The sequence below is a fragment of the Capra hircus genome, chromosome 6, assembly GCF_001704415.2.
Source record: "Capra hircus breed San Clemente chromosome 6, ASM170441v1, whole genome shotgun sequence".
Lineage (NCBI taxonomy): Eukaryota > Metazoa > Chordata > Mammalia > Artiodactyla > Bovidae > Capra > Capra hircus.
The window spans coordinates 66,594,913-66,613,801 of NC_030813.1; the positions used below are offsets into that span (position 1 = coordinate 66,594,913).

The window sequence follows — 18,889 nt, forward strand, 5'->3', positions numbered from 1 at the left end:
GTGGGATGCCATTGCCTTCATATTTATTACTATATATTGTGTGCAACACATTTGTGAAAATCCAGGCAAGGACTACATACTCTTCATTCACAAATGTAGAAGGCATCATTTAGAAACTGAATGGAATGGGTCTCAGTAAACGGTGTCTGAATGTAATTGATATGGTATATGAGACTAAAAGACATAGCTTATATGAAAGAAATTTGGAACTAGGCAAGTTAGTTAATATAAGTTAAAATTAACTTTGACCTGATAGAAGGCTGATTTTTAGTTCAATGCATTTTATTGCTACCAGTTGCATAATAATAATAAGATATGTGAAGGATGGGTCCATTTTCTACACATAAATGTTTGTTAACTCATGTGCATGGCTAAACTAGCATAGGCTGTACTTTTGAAGATGTACTGAGATTACAACTTAACCATTAAATATACCAAAACAAGTCATTTGTTATAGTCATTCTAGTAACAGTTAGAGTTGTATGTATTCAAATACAAATAGATATTTCTAGCTAAAAATATGAATCTGTGACTAGATATATTAATTAGAATTGTTCTAGTGTTATTTAACATAAATGAATTTTAAAATGAAACCTTGTGGGAATCAGTGATCCAAAGCTAAAATAGTCAGGAAAAATGTAAAACTTCTGCAATTGAAAATAATAAACTGTTCAGACAATATCGTCTCTGCCTATAAATCTGGAAGGTCTTGACTGCCCTCTACAGGGCATACAAATAATTTTCACAGATTTGAACATTTAGGCATGTTTTAGAACATAAAAAAGAAAAATAATTTACTGGGGTTTTATTTTTAAAAGATTTATATATATTCACCACATAAGTTTTTTAAAATAAAAAATCCATTGTCAGCACATAAAGAGATACCACTATTAACTACATTGAAATTAATGTAAGTTAAAAAGAGATGGATAAGAATTTTTTGAGATATAAAATATTCTCCTTTGACTATTAAGACAATAAAATGTAGCTGGCTAGTAGTTGTTTGTACTGAGTAACTTCCACTGGTAAAAAAAAAAAACGCATAAGACAAACACTTAATATTAAGATTTTAGCATTTGCAAGTGTGATTATCTTTTACTTCACCAGTGATTTTGGCCATACAGTAACCCTGATTCTGATCTTTAACCAATAATTTGCCTAAAACATATGCACCCACATATATTAATTCAATATAGCTCCATTAGCTGGGCATTGTGAAGGAAAAGTTATTATCATGAGCCTACACACCATTAGTACACTAAACAAGTATTAGTGTTGACAGACTGGAATACACCACTCCATGTTCCAGAAGGTTAGAAAGAGAAATTCAAAGACATTTAGGCTGATGAGGCTGATTCGGTCTGGGAAAGATTCTAGCCTGGGAACCCATAGAAAAGTTCTCAGTAATCCACAGAAGCAGCTTGATGTCTCCAAACACAAGTCAAAATAGACTTGATATTGATACATATGGAGATACAGGCTCAAAGCTAAAACCATTAGGGGAATATTAAATGAATAGATGATGATGCCACCCTGCAAAATGCTGATTAAAGATTTTTTATATCAATCTAAAGGAACATTGCCAATAGACTATAACAGAGCTCTATCTTTGTCTCTGACATCCCACATTTGTCTTAATCAAGAGAATAATGATAAAAAGGCATGTGTATCAAATTCAAAGAGAACATAAAGCACAGGAGAGCAAATAAAATTTTTTTTTAAAGTCTCAACAGCAAGTCAAATTGAATTAGATCAATTTAATGGGGACTATATTAGACTATACTAGATCCATTCTGAAGGAGATCAGCCCTGGGATTTCTTTGAAAGGAATGATGCTAAAGCTGAAACTCCAGTACTTTGGCCACCTCATGCGAAGAGTTGACTCATTGGAAAAAACTCTGATGCTGGGAGGGATTGGGGGCAGGAGGAGAAGGGGACGACAGAGGATGAGATGGCTGGATGGCGTCACTGACTCGATGGATGTGAGTCTGGGTGAACTCCGGGAGTTGGTGATGGACAGGGAGGCCTGGCGTGCTGCAATTCATGGGGTCGCAAAGAGTCGGACATGACTGAGCGAATGAACTGAACTGAACTGATATTAGGTCCTGTGTTTGAATCCAAAGGGAAAAAATAGTGTGACTGTCAAAAAGCTCATTTAACTTGTGCTGCTTTAACGGGTGACTAGAATAAGAAAAGTATTGCTCTTTGCTAGCTAGCTATACCAAGAATACTGTGATTTGGACAGGTAAGGCAGAAAGCATGTAGGAACTTCATCAATATGAGGCCAGAAAAACTGGTAGGGGAAGGTCAGACAGGGTCAGACAGGCTCAGCCTCAGAGAGGGCACCTGAATAACCCATGGGGATGGCTAGAGCATGCAGTCCAAACTGCCAGACAATTTCATCTTGAGAAATTCCAGGTGGGGGTCAGTTTAGAGTCAGGACAAGCCACAGTCAAGATCAGAAGATCTGATGATGGCAGCAGAATTCCCACCAGTGGTAAATTTAGGAGAAACTGGACGTATTTCAAATAAAGAAAGCATAGAAGGAGATCTTAGGTAGTGCACTAGAGCCCAGCTGGTATCTAGGCTCCAGCAAAATCATTTCACCATCAAGTACTATAGGCAAAATGTCTACATACTATGAGTTTATCAAGGATCTTAAATTATTGGATCCAAAATACATTAAGGAAGAGTGAAAGTGAAAGTCACTCAGTTGTGTCCAACTCTTTGCAACCCCATGGACTGACTCTTAGTGACCCCATGGACTGCATCATGCCAGGCCTCCCTGTCCATCAGCAACTCCCGGAGTTTCCTCAAACTCATATCCATTGAGTCGGTGATACCATCCAACCATCTCATCCTCTGTCGTCCCCTTCTCCTCCTGCCTTCAAAATTTCACAGCATCAGGGTCTTTTCAAATGAGTCAGCTCTTCACATCAGGTGGCCAAAGTATTGGAGTTTCAGCTTCAACATCAGTCCTTCCAATAAATACCCAGGACTGATGTTTAGGATGGACTGGTTGGATCTCCTCACAGTCCAAGGGACTCTCAAGAGTCTTCTCCAACACCACAGTTCAAAAGCATCAATTTGTCAGTGCTCAGCTTTCTTTATAGTCCAACTCTCAATCCATACATGAATACTGGAAAAACCATAGCCTTGACTAGATGGACCTTTGCTGGAAAAGTAATGTCTCTGCTTTTTACTATACTGTCTAGGTTGGTCATAACTTTTCTTTCAGGGGGTAAGCATCTTTTAATTTCATGGCTGCAGTCACCATCTGCAGTGATTTTGGAGGCCATAAAAATAAAGTCTGACACTGCTTCCACTGTTTTTCCATTTATTTGCCATGAAGTGATGGGGCTGGATTCCATGATCTTAATTTTCTGCATGTTGAGCTTTAAGCCAACGTTTTCACTCTCCTCTTTCACTTTAATCAAGAGGCTCTTTAGTTCTTCTTCACTTTCTGCCATAAGGGTGGTGTCCTCTGCATATCTGAGGTTATTGATATTTCTCCCAGCAATCTTGATTCCAGCTTGTATTTCATCCAGCCCAGTGTTTCTCATGATGTACTCTGCATAGAAGTTAAATAAGCAGGGTGACAATAGACAGCCTTGACTTACTCCTTTCCCTATTTGAAACCAGTCTGTTGTTCCATGTCCACTTCTAACTGTTGCTTCCTGACCTTCATACAGATTTCTCAGGAGGCAGGTCAGGTGGTCTGGTATTCCCATCTCTTTCAGAATTTTCCACAGTATGTGGTGATCCACAGAAAGGCTTTGGCGTAGTCAATAAAGCGGAAATAGATGTTTTTCTGGAATTCTCTTGCTTTTTTGATAATCCAACAGATGTTGGCAACTTCTTCTCTGGTTCCTCTGCCTTTTCTAAATCCAGCTTGTACATCTGGAAGTTCTCGGTTCATGTATTGTTGAAGCCTGGCTTGGAGAATTTGAGCATTACTTTGCTAGCGTGTGAGATGAGTGCAATTGTAGGGTAGTTTGAGCATTCTTTGGCATTGCCTTTCTTTGGGATTGGAATGAAAACTGACCTTTTCCAGTCCTGTGGCCATTGCTGAGTTTTCCAAATTTGCTGGCATATTGAGTGCAGCACTTTCACAGCATCATCTTTTAGGATTTGAAATAGCTCAACTGCAATTCCATCACCTCCGCTAGCTTTGTTCATAGTGATACTTCCTAAGGCCCACTTGCCTTCACATCCAGGATGTCTGGTTCTAAGTGAGTGACCACACCATCATGATTTTCTGGTTGATGAAGATCTTTTTTTCATAGTTCTTCTGTGTATTCTTGCCACCTCTTCTTAATATCTTCTGCTTCTGTTAGGTCCATACCATTTCTGTCCTTTATCAAGCCCATCTTTGCATGAAATTTTCCCTTGGTATCTCTAATTTTCTTGAAGAGATCTCTAGTCTTTCCCATTCTATTATTTTCCTCTATTTCTTTGCCCTGATAACTGAGGAAGGCTTTCTTATCTCTCTTTGTTATTCTTTGGAACTCTGCATTCAAATGGGGTATATCTTTCCTTTTCTCCTTTGCTTTTTGCTATCTTCTTTTCACAGCTATTTGTAAGGCCTCCTCAGACAGCCATTTTACTTTTTTGCATTTCTTTTTCTTGGGGATGGTCTTGATCCCTGTCTCCTGTACAATGTCACAAACCTCCATCCATAGTTCATCAGGCACTCTGTCTATCAGATCTAGTCCCTTAAATCTATTTCTCATTTCCACTCTATAATTGCTAGGGATTTGATTTAGGTCCTACCTGAATGTTCTAGTGATTTTATTTTTTTATTAGTACTTTTATTAGTGACACATAAATTGAGTTTAACATAGAATGTGAATGCATTTTAATATATTGAAAATAAAGTGGGAAGCTGTCTCTAAAAGCCAAGGTACTTGGGATCTAAAAGGCTTTAAAAGGGGATGACCAAGTATAGACAACATTAATGGATTATGCAGTATTAATCAGGTATGAAGGAACAGGTCTTTTGGAAAGTCATTCTTGAAATTTACACAGTGGGCAAACATAGGAACTGGCCAGGGTTGACCAGCATGAGAAGACTGAGAATCCTGACTCTGCTTCTTATATCTGGCTGGAAATAGTGGAGGGTCTCTCAAGGAATGCTTAAGAAACCAGCAGACAACCCTGGACTTGAAGATTTCAAATCTAAGGAAGTGACATAATTCCAAATCTGATGCTGCTGAATTTCTAAATCACTCAGGAGTGGCTCAATGACCAGGGCAGGTTTAATCTTGGGGGTGAGTCAGTTCAACACGAAAAGTTGCCAGATAATGCAAAAGGAGGGGTAAGGGATGAGGTAGACATGGCCACCCCTCAGTTGGGGTTCCCATGGTTCAAGGAGTATATCAGCAACCTGGGAACTACTGAGAGGAGAGGTTTCATGGGTTGAGTATATCCTGGGGAGGACCAGAACCTAAAGAAGGAAACAGTGAAAGGGATGACGAGACGTGTGCTCAAACATAAGAGGTACTGTCATGTAAGAAATGTACTTGGCTTGTTTTCTATTGGCACAAGGGATAGATAAAGATCAGATGGTGAATGCTCTCAGAAAAGATAAATTTTTACTTATTATACAGACATATTTTCTAATGATTACCTAGAAATCTAATTAAATGTTGAGCTGACATAGAAAATAGCAAGAGAGCCATCCCTAGGGACAGGATGACCACTCAAATGGTGAGTCATCAGGAAGGAGTCACTTATAAAGTGCCTTGTTGCCTAGATTTGTACTTACAGTTTCTTAATACTTGTAAGAATGCTTTAAAAATCTGGCTTCCCTGATTGCTTTACTGCTTCTTAGGATACAGAGATAAGTGAGAAAGGAATCCCAAGTAGCCTTTAGAGTAAGTGCTACAATAGACTTGGAGCCACTTAAAGGATTAGATCCAACTAGCTTTCTAGTGGTTTAGATGGTAAAGAATCCGCCTGCAATATGAGAGACCTGGGTCCAATTCCTGGGTTGGGAAGATCCCTTGGAGGAGGTCATGGAGACCCACTTAAGCAATTTTGCCCATGGACAGAGGGGCCTGGCAGGCTATGGTCCATGGGGTTGCAAAGAGTTGGACCTGACTGAGCGAGCGACTAAGAACAGAGACAGGTTTTTCATCTGCTTCAGAGATGCACCATTACAAATATCTAACAACTTTGTAATAGGAAGGCTCTACACAGCTCCTAGACCAGAGATATTGATAAATTCCTAATATTTTGGCCTTCATGTGGAGGATAATAGAGAGGGGCAGACTACTCAATCTATTTCAATAGGTCAACTAAAATCTTGATCATGAGTGATTTCAATTAGGTGCTAATAATGACTGGCATAAACAAGAAGGGAAGAAACCAGCTTTTATAGCTAGACTGGCCACTCTCCACTGAGCATTTCTTGTTTACCTACAGCTAAAAGAGAAAGGGAGAACTTCTCTCCTCCAACTTTTAAACACAGTTCCTAGCTTTCTCTAGGACAGGACCAACTTGGGTCACAGGCCTATTTCCAAGCAAAAAAGGTGGCCAGGAGACTGCTATAACCTTATTGTTTTAGACGTGACTTATTGCTTAACCCTGAGCCAATCACCATAGCAAAGAGGATGGTGGAGTTTTAACAATTGGCTTAAACCAATCAAACCTCACACTGTGAAACTTGTGATAAGGCTGTGGCCACACCACAGAGGAAAATATATTCACTTATTTCTACTTGCGGATTAGAAGCTGAAATCTCTCTATTCTCTAAAACACAGTTCAGTACAATTTTAGACCATCATCCCAGCTCTATTAAGCACAGCAGGGAGTAATTTTTATTTCCAAGATAGAAAATGCATCCAAAATAGAGTGTTTCAAGAAGTGAAGATAAATACTAGCAACCAGTTCCTTGTACATTTATACTAGCTCCATGCATCTTTATCCACTGACATCAACTTAATTTTATCTGTACTTTCTGCACCACTAAGAAGTCCCCAGGGACTGAGAGGAAATTTTGAGAGCTTCTGTGTAGTTATTGTTGCTAGGAAACAATATCCTTGGTATCCAAGTGTTCAGGCTTTGAGACACTGTGTGAAGTCACTGGTTCATAAAGGGAACCTTTGGTAAATAGGTTGTTTGGGTGTGAGTAAATTGATGTTCGCTTTCTGTGGCAAAATGTTCTTGTGTAATCTTTGAATAATAGTTTATTTCTAGGTCTCTCTTTTTTCCTTTGGATCCAGCTGCCATTATTGTTCCCATGAGAACTCACTCACACTTCTACCTAAAATGGAGTGAGCATTATTTTTCCCCCAAATCATCTGTAATTATCTCAGTGCCTTGAACACTAAGCCTATGAGGTTTTAGTTAAACAAAGTCAAGTGAGCTTGGGAATACAGACCCAGACTACTGACTGTATAAATCATTAAATGCTATTAAAAGTCACAGTGATTGACAGCCATACTCCTGCTCTGCTATTGGGCATGGCACTGAAGGGTTCTGCTGCCCTGCAGAAGAGGGGGCAATGAGAAGTTTTCAGCTCACTACTATCTTCTCCCCTCTCAATCCCACACTGAACCATCTCTGGTCCTTCACCTCTAGATATTGCTTACATATTTCTCCCATAGAATCCCACAACTTGAAGATCAGCCTGAGGTTGTAATTTATCACCTAGTTACTCAATAAACCTAAAATTAATAAGCAGCTTTTTCTATTTCCTTGGGGCCCAGACCCACCTGTAAGGCTCCTGTAGGCAGAATCACTGTAATCAAGAGTGTATCAGGCTCAAGAATGCTACCAAATAAATTATATATCAGGTTACCAGTTTGAGACAATAAATTCACACCCCCTAAGCAGAAACAGCATTCATAAATCCATTTATTCACAAATACATATATTGGATGCATAACTATGGGCAAAATATGTTCTAGGATTTGAGAATTGCTTTAATGAATAAAGGAAGGTCTTTGCTTTCAAAAAGTACATAATATAATGAGAGATGGAGGAGATAAAAGGCAGAGATAAATACAAAACTATGTAAACAGATAAAATATTTGTACAATAAGATGTACTATGTGTTGGCAGAAACTCAGTGGGAAAGCAGAAACCACTCAAGGTTTTTCAAAAAGGGAATGAGGTAGATGGAACTGGAGCCTATTATACAGAGTGAAGTAAGTCAGAAAGGAAAACACCAATACAGTATATTAATGCATATATATGGAATTTAGAAAGATGGTAACGATGACCCTATATGCTAGACAGCAAAAGAAACACAGATATAAGGACAGACTTTTGGACTCTGTGGGAGAAGTTGCGGGTGCGATGATTTCAGAGAATAGCATTGAAACATGGATATTATCACATGTGAAATAGATGACCAGTCCAAGTTCGATGCATGAAACAGGGCACTCAAAGCTGGTGCACTGGAACAACCCTGAGGGATGGGATGGGGAGGGAGGTTGGGGGGGGGTACAGGATGGGGGATACATGTACAACCATGGCTGATTCATGTTGATGTATGGCAAAAACGACTACGATATTGTAAAGAAATTAGTTCCAAAATAAATTAGTTTATTTTTAAAAAGGAGAACTTAATAGAGAGAATTGATCACAAAGACTGGAAGAGCTGGAAAAGCAAGAGAGAAAAAAGAAAAGGGTGTTAAGGGAGCAAAAGCCAGAAGCAAGTGCCCATGAGCCTAAATCTGTTGGATCCTATTAGAAATGCTGTCCTGGCTGTTTGTGGAGGTGCCAAAAGAGGTGCCGTGAGAGTCTGGAATCACCCCCACTGTCCCAGCAGTGATTGCCAGCAATAGCAACACTGCCACCTTGTCAGAGACAGAATCAAGGGCCTTTCCTTCCCCTTCTACCTTCTAATCTTCAGCCCGTTCTTCCTAGGGGCATCTAAAGGAAGCAAGAGAGACAGAGAGTCCACCCCCGAGGTACAGAACAGAGTTTAAAAAGCAGGATGTGAGACATAGAAAGAGCGAATGAATGACCAGCAGAGGCCACAGCAGAGGTTTTAATGGAAAGCTCTGGTAATCCCAAATTTGGAAGAAATAATCTTCCCTAGAAGAGAAAGACAATGTATAGATCTAGATTTTTGTTGCAGAATTGTTATAGAAGCCCATTTGGCAACAAGCAGAAAGAAATTTAATAAGGAAGTGCTGCTTACCAAATTAAAAAAACAGAAGTAGTAGGCTAGTCTAGCCCAGGCAACTAGAAATGACTCCCAGCACCACGGTGCAGACGGCCCTACCATGGGGAATGAGCGCTTCACTACAATCAGGAAGCTGGTGATCAGGTAGCTCCCGCCATCATGTTGACTCCAGAACCACAGAAAGTTAAAACCAGGATTCCTGGCTCCAGAGCCCTCTCTATAATGTATGAGCTGCACCAAAATGAATGCTCAAATATATCACATTTGACATCACTTAAATTCATTTAATAAGGACACCTATATCTTTACCTTGGGAATTGTAGTTTTTAGCTTTCCTAAATATTAGAACATGTACTAAAGGAAGCCAATCCACACAGATTTAGAAAGGAATTTTGTGGTGAAATATGTTACATTTTACATGAAATATGCAATCTCCAAGAGGGCAGGAGCCATGTCAGTTTTATTCACTACTGTAACCATGGTAGCTTTCCATTCCCAGCACATAGGCTGCACTCAGTAAATACCTACTCATCCAATGAGTAACACACACGTAGGTTTGTGCCTGGTTGTCAAGCTGTTAGTAGCACAAAGTCAAGAGTCTTAATTTTTACAGTTGTCTTAGATGGTCTAATCTGTTTATTTTAATTTTAGAATCACTTTTGTCTAGTTCCACCCCACACACACACCAAAAAGCCCATTGGTATTACTAGGCAGTCACATTAAGTTATAAACGAACTTATGATGTTGAGTCTTCCTATTTGAAATATGGTATGCCTTTTTATTTGTTCAAGGCTTCTTTTGTGCTTTTCAAAAGTGTTTCAAATATTGCTTTATGTAAGTCTTGCCTGTTTCTTAGTTTATTACTAGATATTTCTTGTCTCTATTTTAAAAACAGTCATTGTAAATTTTTGTTTTTATATATGAAAACCAGTCATTTCTGTGTAGTAATTTTGTACCCCATAATCATACTAATTCTATTGTTTGTAATAGTCGTTCAGTTAATTCTTTAGGGCTTACTGGATATGCAGTTGTATAATTAATCTTAACACTTTAACCAGCAATTTTCCAACTTTATAGTTCAAAATTTTTATTCACTTACTTAATGGCTAGTGTTTCCATAACAATGTTAAAAATAATAGCAATGACAGTGGACACTCTTATTTTGTTCTTAACTTTCATGGGAACAGTCCACTATTTCCACAATAAACATGATTCTAGATTTGAGACTGAGAAAGTTATATCTTACCACATTATGGAAATATCCATATAGTCATATTTATTGGGTGGTGTTGTTTGTTTTGTTAAAAAAACAGACTGGCTATTAAATTTGGTCAAATGCCTTTTTAGCACCTGTGTATATAATCATATGCTTTTTTTCTCCTTAGATCTGTTAATATTATTACTAGATTTTTCTAATATTGAATCATTTGCACTCCTGGAATAAACATTGTTTATTTAATTATGTTATGCATTCTTATTTAATGTCCTGCTGGATCTTGTTTCACTAATATGTTCTGTTTATGAAAATAATTTGGAAGTTTTTATTCTTAGCCTATACTTTGGAATTGTTTAAGTAGAAATAGAATTATCAGTTCTTAAATGTTGGAATCTGGTGCTTGTTTGTAAGAGGTAACATCAAGCTTTTTGTTTGTTTGTTTGTTTGTTTAAATTATTTTATTTTATATTGGAGTATGGCTGTGATAGTTTCCATGGACATCAAAGGGACTCAGCCACACATATACATGTATTTTGATCTTCTATCTCTCCTGATTCAAGCTTTAGCAAATGCTTTTCTTATAACAAAATTATGTTTTATTCAAATTTTCAAATGTCTGTCCATAGATTTGAGCAAAGTTGTCTTAAAATTCTTCCCCCCTGTTTCCAAAGTGCTTTCCCTGATGATATCCTAGTTATCCATCCTGATTCCTTTGTTTGACTGGAGTCCTCTGTAGAATAGTTTCCTCAAATAGGTTCCTGGGTATTGTTCTCGGATCTTTATATATCTTCTTTTGAAGGAAGTGGTATTTCAGCAGAGAATGGGACACTTGAGTCTGAGTTGCTGCCCTTTTGCTTTTACACTAGCTGTTCTGAATTGTTATTCTATAATCCCTTCCTTTCTAAAGCTGTATCTCTGAAGTCCAATAGCTTTTCCTGTGAAAACACCCTCTATTCTGTGTCTGGAAGTTTGTAAAATTATTATTTTACCTTGGAGTTCAGGAATGATATCAGGGTTGCCTGATATAATGAGCCCCTCAATAGACAGAATAATTTAGTTGTTAAATTCAGGGAAATTTGTATTTTGGTTTGATGTGTTACAGCTCCTCTTCTTCTTTCACTCATGCCCACTATTCGTATATTAGCCCTTATGTTTTCCACTTCTCTGTAATTTGTTCAAACTGTCGTCCAAGCCACTAATCTGGCCTCATCAGTGGCATCTTCTCGTCAATTCATCTAACACACTTTTTCATTAAAACCTATGGGTTTCAGAACAAGGAAGTAAGGAACTTTTTCCATGCTAATCATATATCCTTATGTGTTCTCAAATTTTGAATAAGGGTGGGAAATAAGAAGTTCACACTCTTGTCTGCTTTCTCCAACGGTCCTTCTCATGAGATGACATCTGTTCTGAATGTTCTGCTTGTTTTGCTTCCCTAGGATGACTGCGTTTTCTTACAAATATTGTTGTGTTTTTCTTGCGTATCCCTTGGGGTTTGGACCCAATAGCCAGAGCCCCCTAAATGGAAACAGTGTTCTAAGTGGAAAACATGGTGGGCTCCAGGCAAGCTGTCATTCCCCTACTGATGCACAAGAGGTAGTCATCTCTCTCTCCATTTTTAAAATTCTAACTCTTATTAAGGGAATGGCTCAAATGGTAAAGAATCTGACTGCAATGCTAGAGACCTAGGTTTGATCCCTGGGTCAGGAAGATCCCTTAGAGAAGGGAATGGCAGTCCTCTCCAGTATTGTTGCCTAGAGAATTCCATGGACAGAGGAACCTGGCAGGCTACAGTCCATGGCATCGCAAAGAATCGGACACAACTTAGCAACTAACACGTTCATGTTACATCTTATTAAGAGCTTCCCAGGTGGTGCTAGTGGTAAAGAATTTGCCTGCCAATGCAAGAGACATAAGAGATGTGGGTTAGATCCCCGGGTTCAGAAAATCCCCTGGAGGAAGGCATGGAAGCCCACTCCAGTATTCTTGCCTGAAGAATCCCATGGACAGAGGAGCCTAGCAGGCTATGGTCCATAGCATTGCAAAGTGACTTAGCACACACACACACATCTTATTAGAGGACTGTGAAAGCAGCAGTTACTCTAAATAGTCACACAAGTGGTAGCAGTCTTCATTAAATAGGCCCCAACAAATCCCCACACCCAGATTTCCTCCTTAATCTCACTGTTCTAACCCCCATCCAAGTACCTAAGCTTCCAGTCCCTGGTTCTCTCCTTTCTAAATGGAAAAGAATTTGATGCTTTTTTTATTTGAGGTGACTATAAATAAAAAATAAACTTATCAGGTAAACATATTTATACACAGACCCCTCCCCATAAAAAAAAAAAAAGCTCAGGAATTGCCTAATTAAATAGCTTTGGCAGGAGGGATGAAGGTGGAACTGTTAACAGAAAAGCAGAGAATCTAAGCAATCAAATCTCCAGGCTCCTGGTCCCACACCTCCACTCCATGACCAGAGGCTTCTACTCTGAAGAGAGGAGAACTGCAGGTCTTTGGGATAGGTGGATATCGGTGCAGAGCTTGAAGATAAGAATATAGGCTGAAAACAAAAGGATTGAATAAAAAAGAAAAGAAACTTAGAAAGATCCTCTTTGTCTCTAGAAGATAGAAAGATACAAATATAGCCTTCTCTATGTCTTAAGTGAATTTTAGACTTTTGGATATATCAATTCATTGTTTTTATGCAAGCTATTCTATGATAATATATGGTCTATTCTATAACCTTAAATAGACTACTGGTAAGTGGGAGCAAAACTGAAAGGGAGAATAGATTTCAGGATAGACCCTTCTGCCACAATCTATAATCCTCTTCATGTTCTCCTTAAATTACTTAAAGCTCACTCTCATAAGGATTAAAAATATCATCAAAAGATCATATGGTTCCTAAAATTTTCACATATATATTAGCTATAATCAAAAGATATAAATAGAAGCTTGCCTAAGTTTATTTTTTTTAAAGAGACTGCTATCTTGAATGTCTTGATCATTTAACAGATCTGTACCAATTTGTTCTTTCATTATACTTCATCCCTTTATTCTTTCTATTGCTCTCTTAACAAATATGTGCTCTATCATTATACTTGTTGTGATTAAATGTTGTTCAGTCACTAAGTCGTGTCCAGCTCTTTGCGACCCCAGGGACTGCAGCACACCAGGCTCTTCTATCCTTCACTATCTCCTGGAGTGTACTCAAATTCATGTCCCTGGAGTCAGTGATGCTATCTCACCGTCTCATCCTCTGTTCTCTCCTCGTTTTGCCTTCAATCTTTCCCAGCATCAGAGTCTTTTCCATTGTGTTGGATCTTTGCATCAGGTGGCCAAAGTATTGGCACTTCAGCTTCAGCATCAGTTCTTCCAATAAATATTCAGGGTTGATTTCCTTTAGGATTGACTGGTTTGATCTCCTTGCAGTCTAAGGCACTCTTAAGAGTCTTCTACACCAAAACACCTAGAATCCAGGTATCCTCCAATCTACATTGGTAGACACAATGAGAGTAAATATACAGCAGTGATAGTGGATATCAATGAATGATCACAGAGCTTATGTTCACCAAGGCCAGCTGTGTCCATCTGCTCAATGCAACCACAACCAACCTATCAGAAAGAGCACTCAACAAATCTCTTTTGTCGTCCTGATTTAACACATCATCCTATCATCAATCACTGGGAATTTTTTCTCAGGTCCCCGACTGTCTTCAGAATGAATTTCTAGCCAACTGAACTCTAGCTAACTATGCTGTTTCTTCATTTCAGATGGCTACACCACTGATGACATTGAGTTTTACTGGAATGGAGGAGAGGGCGCAGTGACAGGAGTGAATAAAATTGAGCTCCCTCAGTTTTCAATTGTTGATTACAAGATGGTGTCCAAGAAGGTGGAGTTCACAACAGGTGAGAAGTTTCCCCCCAAATGTACTAGGGGTGCTGAGAAAGAAGATGGAGCCAACCAAATGACCATCTGATTTTTTTCTTTTATTTTTTTTCCATTCAGGGGCATACCCACGACTGTCACTAAGTTTTCGTCTAAAAAGAAACATTGGTTACTTCATTTTGCAAACCTACATGCCTTCCACACTGATTACAATTCTGTCCTGGGTGTCGTTTTGGATCAATTATGATGCATCTGCAGCCAGAGTTGCACTAGGTAATGCATTCCAGCACCCCAGAGGGCTGGTGGGATTTCACCTCAAATAACAACCAATGAGAAGCATTGAGAAGCAAGGGCTTCTCACATAGAGAGCCAAAGGATGAGAGTACCCTAAGGGTTCTTGGTAATAAAACATCTCTGTGTAAGCACTTAACAGAGTGCATGTTTTACAACATAACGTCTTTTTATCACTTTACCAAAATTAAAAAAATAATAATCTTGGAGTACATTCAACCATATATAAGTGCTTCTTAGAGCATATTTTAAAATTCTCATTACACTAATTTTTACTAACTTTGTGATTTCTTCCTTGGTTCCTGCTTTCTTTGGTGAAGAACATTATTACATTATTCTCAAATGGACCTGAAGAAAGCTAAATCTTGTAACCATTCACAAGCTATGTCAATACTATCTTTTGAATATTAAATGTAGTTAAATTGTATCTATCTGAATTTCCCTTAAATGGAGCTTCTTGCACTTGAGAAAGGTACAGATATTCATCAGCTGTATTAATGATCTGTAATCAGGACAGAATAAAAATGGTTTCTTTCCTGAAGAACAAAATTCAGAATTAATCTTGCCATGACTGAATAATTGCTCCAAGCTGAAGGGCTATATTTAATTTTAAAGGATTCCTTGGAAAGTTAGAATATGTACGATCTGTCTGATGAATCTGGGTATGTGTGGGTCGGCCTTATTATTTGACCCAGAGCCATTTCATTTATCATCTTCCGGGATTATTCATGCACGTGCACACACGCACACACACACACACACACACACACACGCATATGTGCACGCAAAAGAGCATCATTTGTGACTAAGCTAACATGCCTAGGTCTTCTGAGACTACAGAACCAGATTAAATAATCAGCATAACCTTTTACCCCTAGGCTAGTCATCATGTCTACAGCTCATTTCTATTGGCTGAGTATTTAAGGCTCACAAAGTCAAGTGCTAGCAGCCCCTCATCAACCTTTGAACATTCCAAGACTAAGGAAACTAGACAAATAGTTTATCATATCATACATATGTATGTGCACATATTATTTGAATGTGAACATGAATACATATATATGCCATGGTTAAAGAAAACCATTGGACAATGTCCACAGCAGGGAATATGAACCATCAAGGTCATGAATTGCAGTTCTTTTTTACACATCTCTCCTCAAAGCTAACAATATTTTGATTAGAGATGTCAGAATATAAAGATAATGAATAAAACTATCTTTTGAAATGTAAAACCTAAGATAGTTTAAAACCTAATTAAGTAGAAAATAAATTTATTTACCACCCCCCACCTTGCTTAAAAAAATTTAAGCCAAGGACTAGAAGCAGAAGTGGAATTGACGTATTTTAAATGAATTGTTTGTTTCTGTATCAGAGGTTAGGTAGAATTATATTATGAAAAATTTAAAATTTTATACAAAAAAGTAAATAGGACCACTCATGAGGGCATTTCATATCAGTCCAGACATTTAAATCTATTACTGATGTCAACGATTTAAACTTTTTGTACAGTAGTTCTGACTACCTCTGTTCTCCTAAAACTGGGCAGTCAAATCAGGGAATCCAAATAGAATAATCTCACTCGCAAATGAGGTTGAAACTATTTTATTCCCTTATCATTTTTGAACTTCTATGCCCTTTGCCAGTTCTCCTTTGTCTTTAGTATCCATTTTGCATTTCTTGCCTTTATTTTTAAGAAACTCCATCAAGTTTTAGGTTTTGCTTTTATTTTAAATGCCTTTGCTTCGTATCTCCTTGCCTTTTTGCCCCTAGATCAGAGATCTACAGTAAAATAGCTAATCTCAGAGTCTCTGTTTACTTAGCTATAAAATGGGAATAATATACCTGCCCTATCCCACTCAGCAGGCTGTTATGACTGCATAGAATTCAGAGACGTGTTCACAACTGTAAAATCACTATGTGTGTATATTAGTCATTCAGTCATGTCCAACTCATTGTGACCCCATGGACTGTAGCTCACCAGGTTCCTCTGTCCAGGCAAGACTACTGAAGTGGGTAGCCATTCCCTTCTGCAGGGGATCTTCCCGTCCCAGAGTTCAAACCTGGGTCTCCCACCTTGCAGATTCTTTACCATCCGAGCCACCAGGGAAGTCCTATACAGGTGTGCAATATCAGTATTACAGCATAGTTTAGGATTCAATAGGCACATCACTTCTTATTTTCCCCAATCATTGTTTCATCACCATCATCAACACAAAATGTTATACAGACACACACAGATTATACTGTTAAGAATGATACATTTAACAAAGTAAACAAAGCAAAAATCTTCCTTCTACAAGACTACAGTCTTAAATTTCTTTAACAAGTTGAATTTTTAGGAAGTCTTTTCCTGACTCCAGGGAGCTAACTCACTCTAGTCTCTGGAATCAAGGAACTAGAGGTAATATTTGAGGGGGAAAAGTCAGTAAGGTTTTATTATATTTTAAAATACATATATCAAATAATTGATGCAAATCATGAACTTTATTAGTTTCTTCTTTCCATGTCAACTCACTATGAATGTTGCATTATCCTTTTAAAAAGCAATATTGACCCTATGACCTGGGTATATTAGTTTCATGCAATGAAATCGTTCTCCTTAAACTGGTCACTGACTTTCAGTTTGGTAGTGGCTGCCATGGGGATTAGTATTACAAGGACAGATTTAGGATGGACATGACAGATGCTGAGAGAAGGAAAGAAAGAAGGTGGCGTGTAGCAGAATGAGGGGCATGTGACAGTAAACAGTGGGTGAATCAATGAGATTTTAATATTTCTATCTACCTTTCTTCCTCCTTTGTGCATTATTTTTTAAAACACAGTTTTCAACCCAACACTCACAAAGCATCCTCTTTTATGATTCACTCATGAACTACGTAAGGAGCCTGCAGCTTTGTCTTTTAAATTGTTGGCTCTTTTTGCCCCGTGGTTTGTTGTATCACTGCTGTCATTCTGGGATACTAACAAGAGAATGGCGTCCATCATCTGTCTTCAATAGGAAACTTAACAAGTGCATTCAGCTGAGCTGTGTTTTTCTGTTTCATAGGAATCACCACAGTGCTGACAATGACCACCATCAGCACTCACCTCAGGGAGACCCTGCCAAAGATTCCTTATGTCAAAGCAATTGACATTTACCTGATGGGTTGCTTCGTGTTTGTGTTCCTGGCTCTGCTGGAATATGCCTTTGTAAATTACATCTTTTTCGGAAAAGGCCCTCAGAAGAAAGGAGCTGGCAAACAAGACCAGAGCGCTAATGAGAAGAACAAACTGGAGATGAATAAAGTCCAGGTAATCTATTAAACAGGACTTCCCTGGTAGCTCAGCTGGTAAAGAACACACCTTCCATGGAGGAGACCCTGGTTTGATTCCTGGGTAGGGATAACGGATAAGCTACCCACTCCAGTATTCATAGGCCTCCCCGATGGCTCAGATGGTAAAGAATCCTCCTGCAATGTGGGAGACCTGGGCTCGATCCCTGGGTTGGGAAGATCCCCTGGAGGAGGGCATGGCAACCCATACCACTATTCTTACCTGGAGAGTCCCCATGGACGGAGGAGCCTGGCAGGCTACAGTCCACAGAGTCGCAAAAAGTCGGATGTGACTGAGTGACTAAGCACAGCACAATCTATTAAATATCCCTAACAATCTTCTTCTGCAATTTAGCAGCAGTATGGTACTCAGGGCTCCCACGAGAAAATACAATATCATAAAATACTAGTTTATCTTTAACAAGGCTCAACGTACCCTTCATGTTGCATAACTGGAAACAGAATCGGAGATGTTTGGTGGAATTTTACATAGATAAATAACATACATGGGCCTGCAACTCAACTGCAAGTCCATGATTCCTTATTCTAAACTATATAGTTGTGAGACTATATGCAAAATAATTCCAGCTCTACTTTATAAATAAATGAGAGAACTAAAGAAGTAAGAACAAACTCTTACTCCTAAGTGGCAATGAGGCACGACAGCACAGCGGTTACAACCACAGAATGGAATCCAACTGCTTGGGGTTAATTCCCAGCTCTGCCACTTACTAGCTTTAGAAACTGAAAGTGAAGTTGCTCAGTCATGTCTGACTCTCTGCGGCCCCGTGGACTATAGCCCACCAGGTTGCTCTGTCCATGGGATTTTCCAGGCAAGAGTACTGAAGTGGGCTGCCATTTCCTTCTCCAGGGGGATCTTCCTGACCCAGGGATTGAACTCGGGTCTCCCACATTGTAGGCAGATGCTCTTACCGTCTGAGCCACCAGGGAAGTCCAGTTACTGGCTTTAGAACTCCAGGCAAATCAACCTATGTTACTCCTTATCTAACTCCTGTTCTCAGTGTTATCAACCAGAAAAT

The 18,889-nt window shown here is 38.8% G+C and overlaps 1 protein-coding gene across 1 annotated transcript in view; it reads left to right on the top strand.

Moving 5' to 3' along the window:
* Positions 1-18,889, top strand: part of GABRB1 (gamma-aminobutyric acid type A receptor beta1 subunit) — a 438,453-nt gene that overhangs the window by 401,747 nt on the left and 17,817 nt on the right. Inside the window, exons 6-8 of the mRNA XM_005681579.2 lie at positions 14,130-14,267; positions 14,368-14,520; positions 17,585-17,829. Coding sequence (XP_005681636.1) covers positions 14,130-14,267; positions 14,368-14,520; positions 17,585-17,829 — 536 coding nt within the window. The remainder of the gene's footprint in view (positions 1-14,129; positions 14,268-14,367; positions 14,521-17,584; positions 17,830-18,889) is intronic.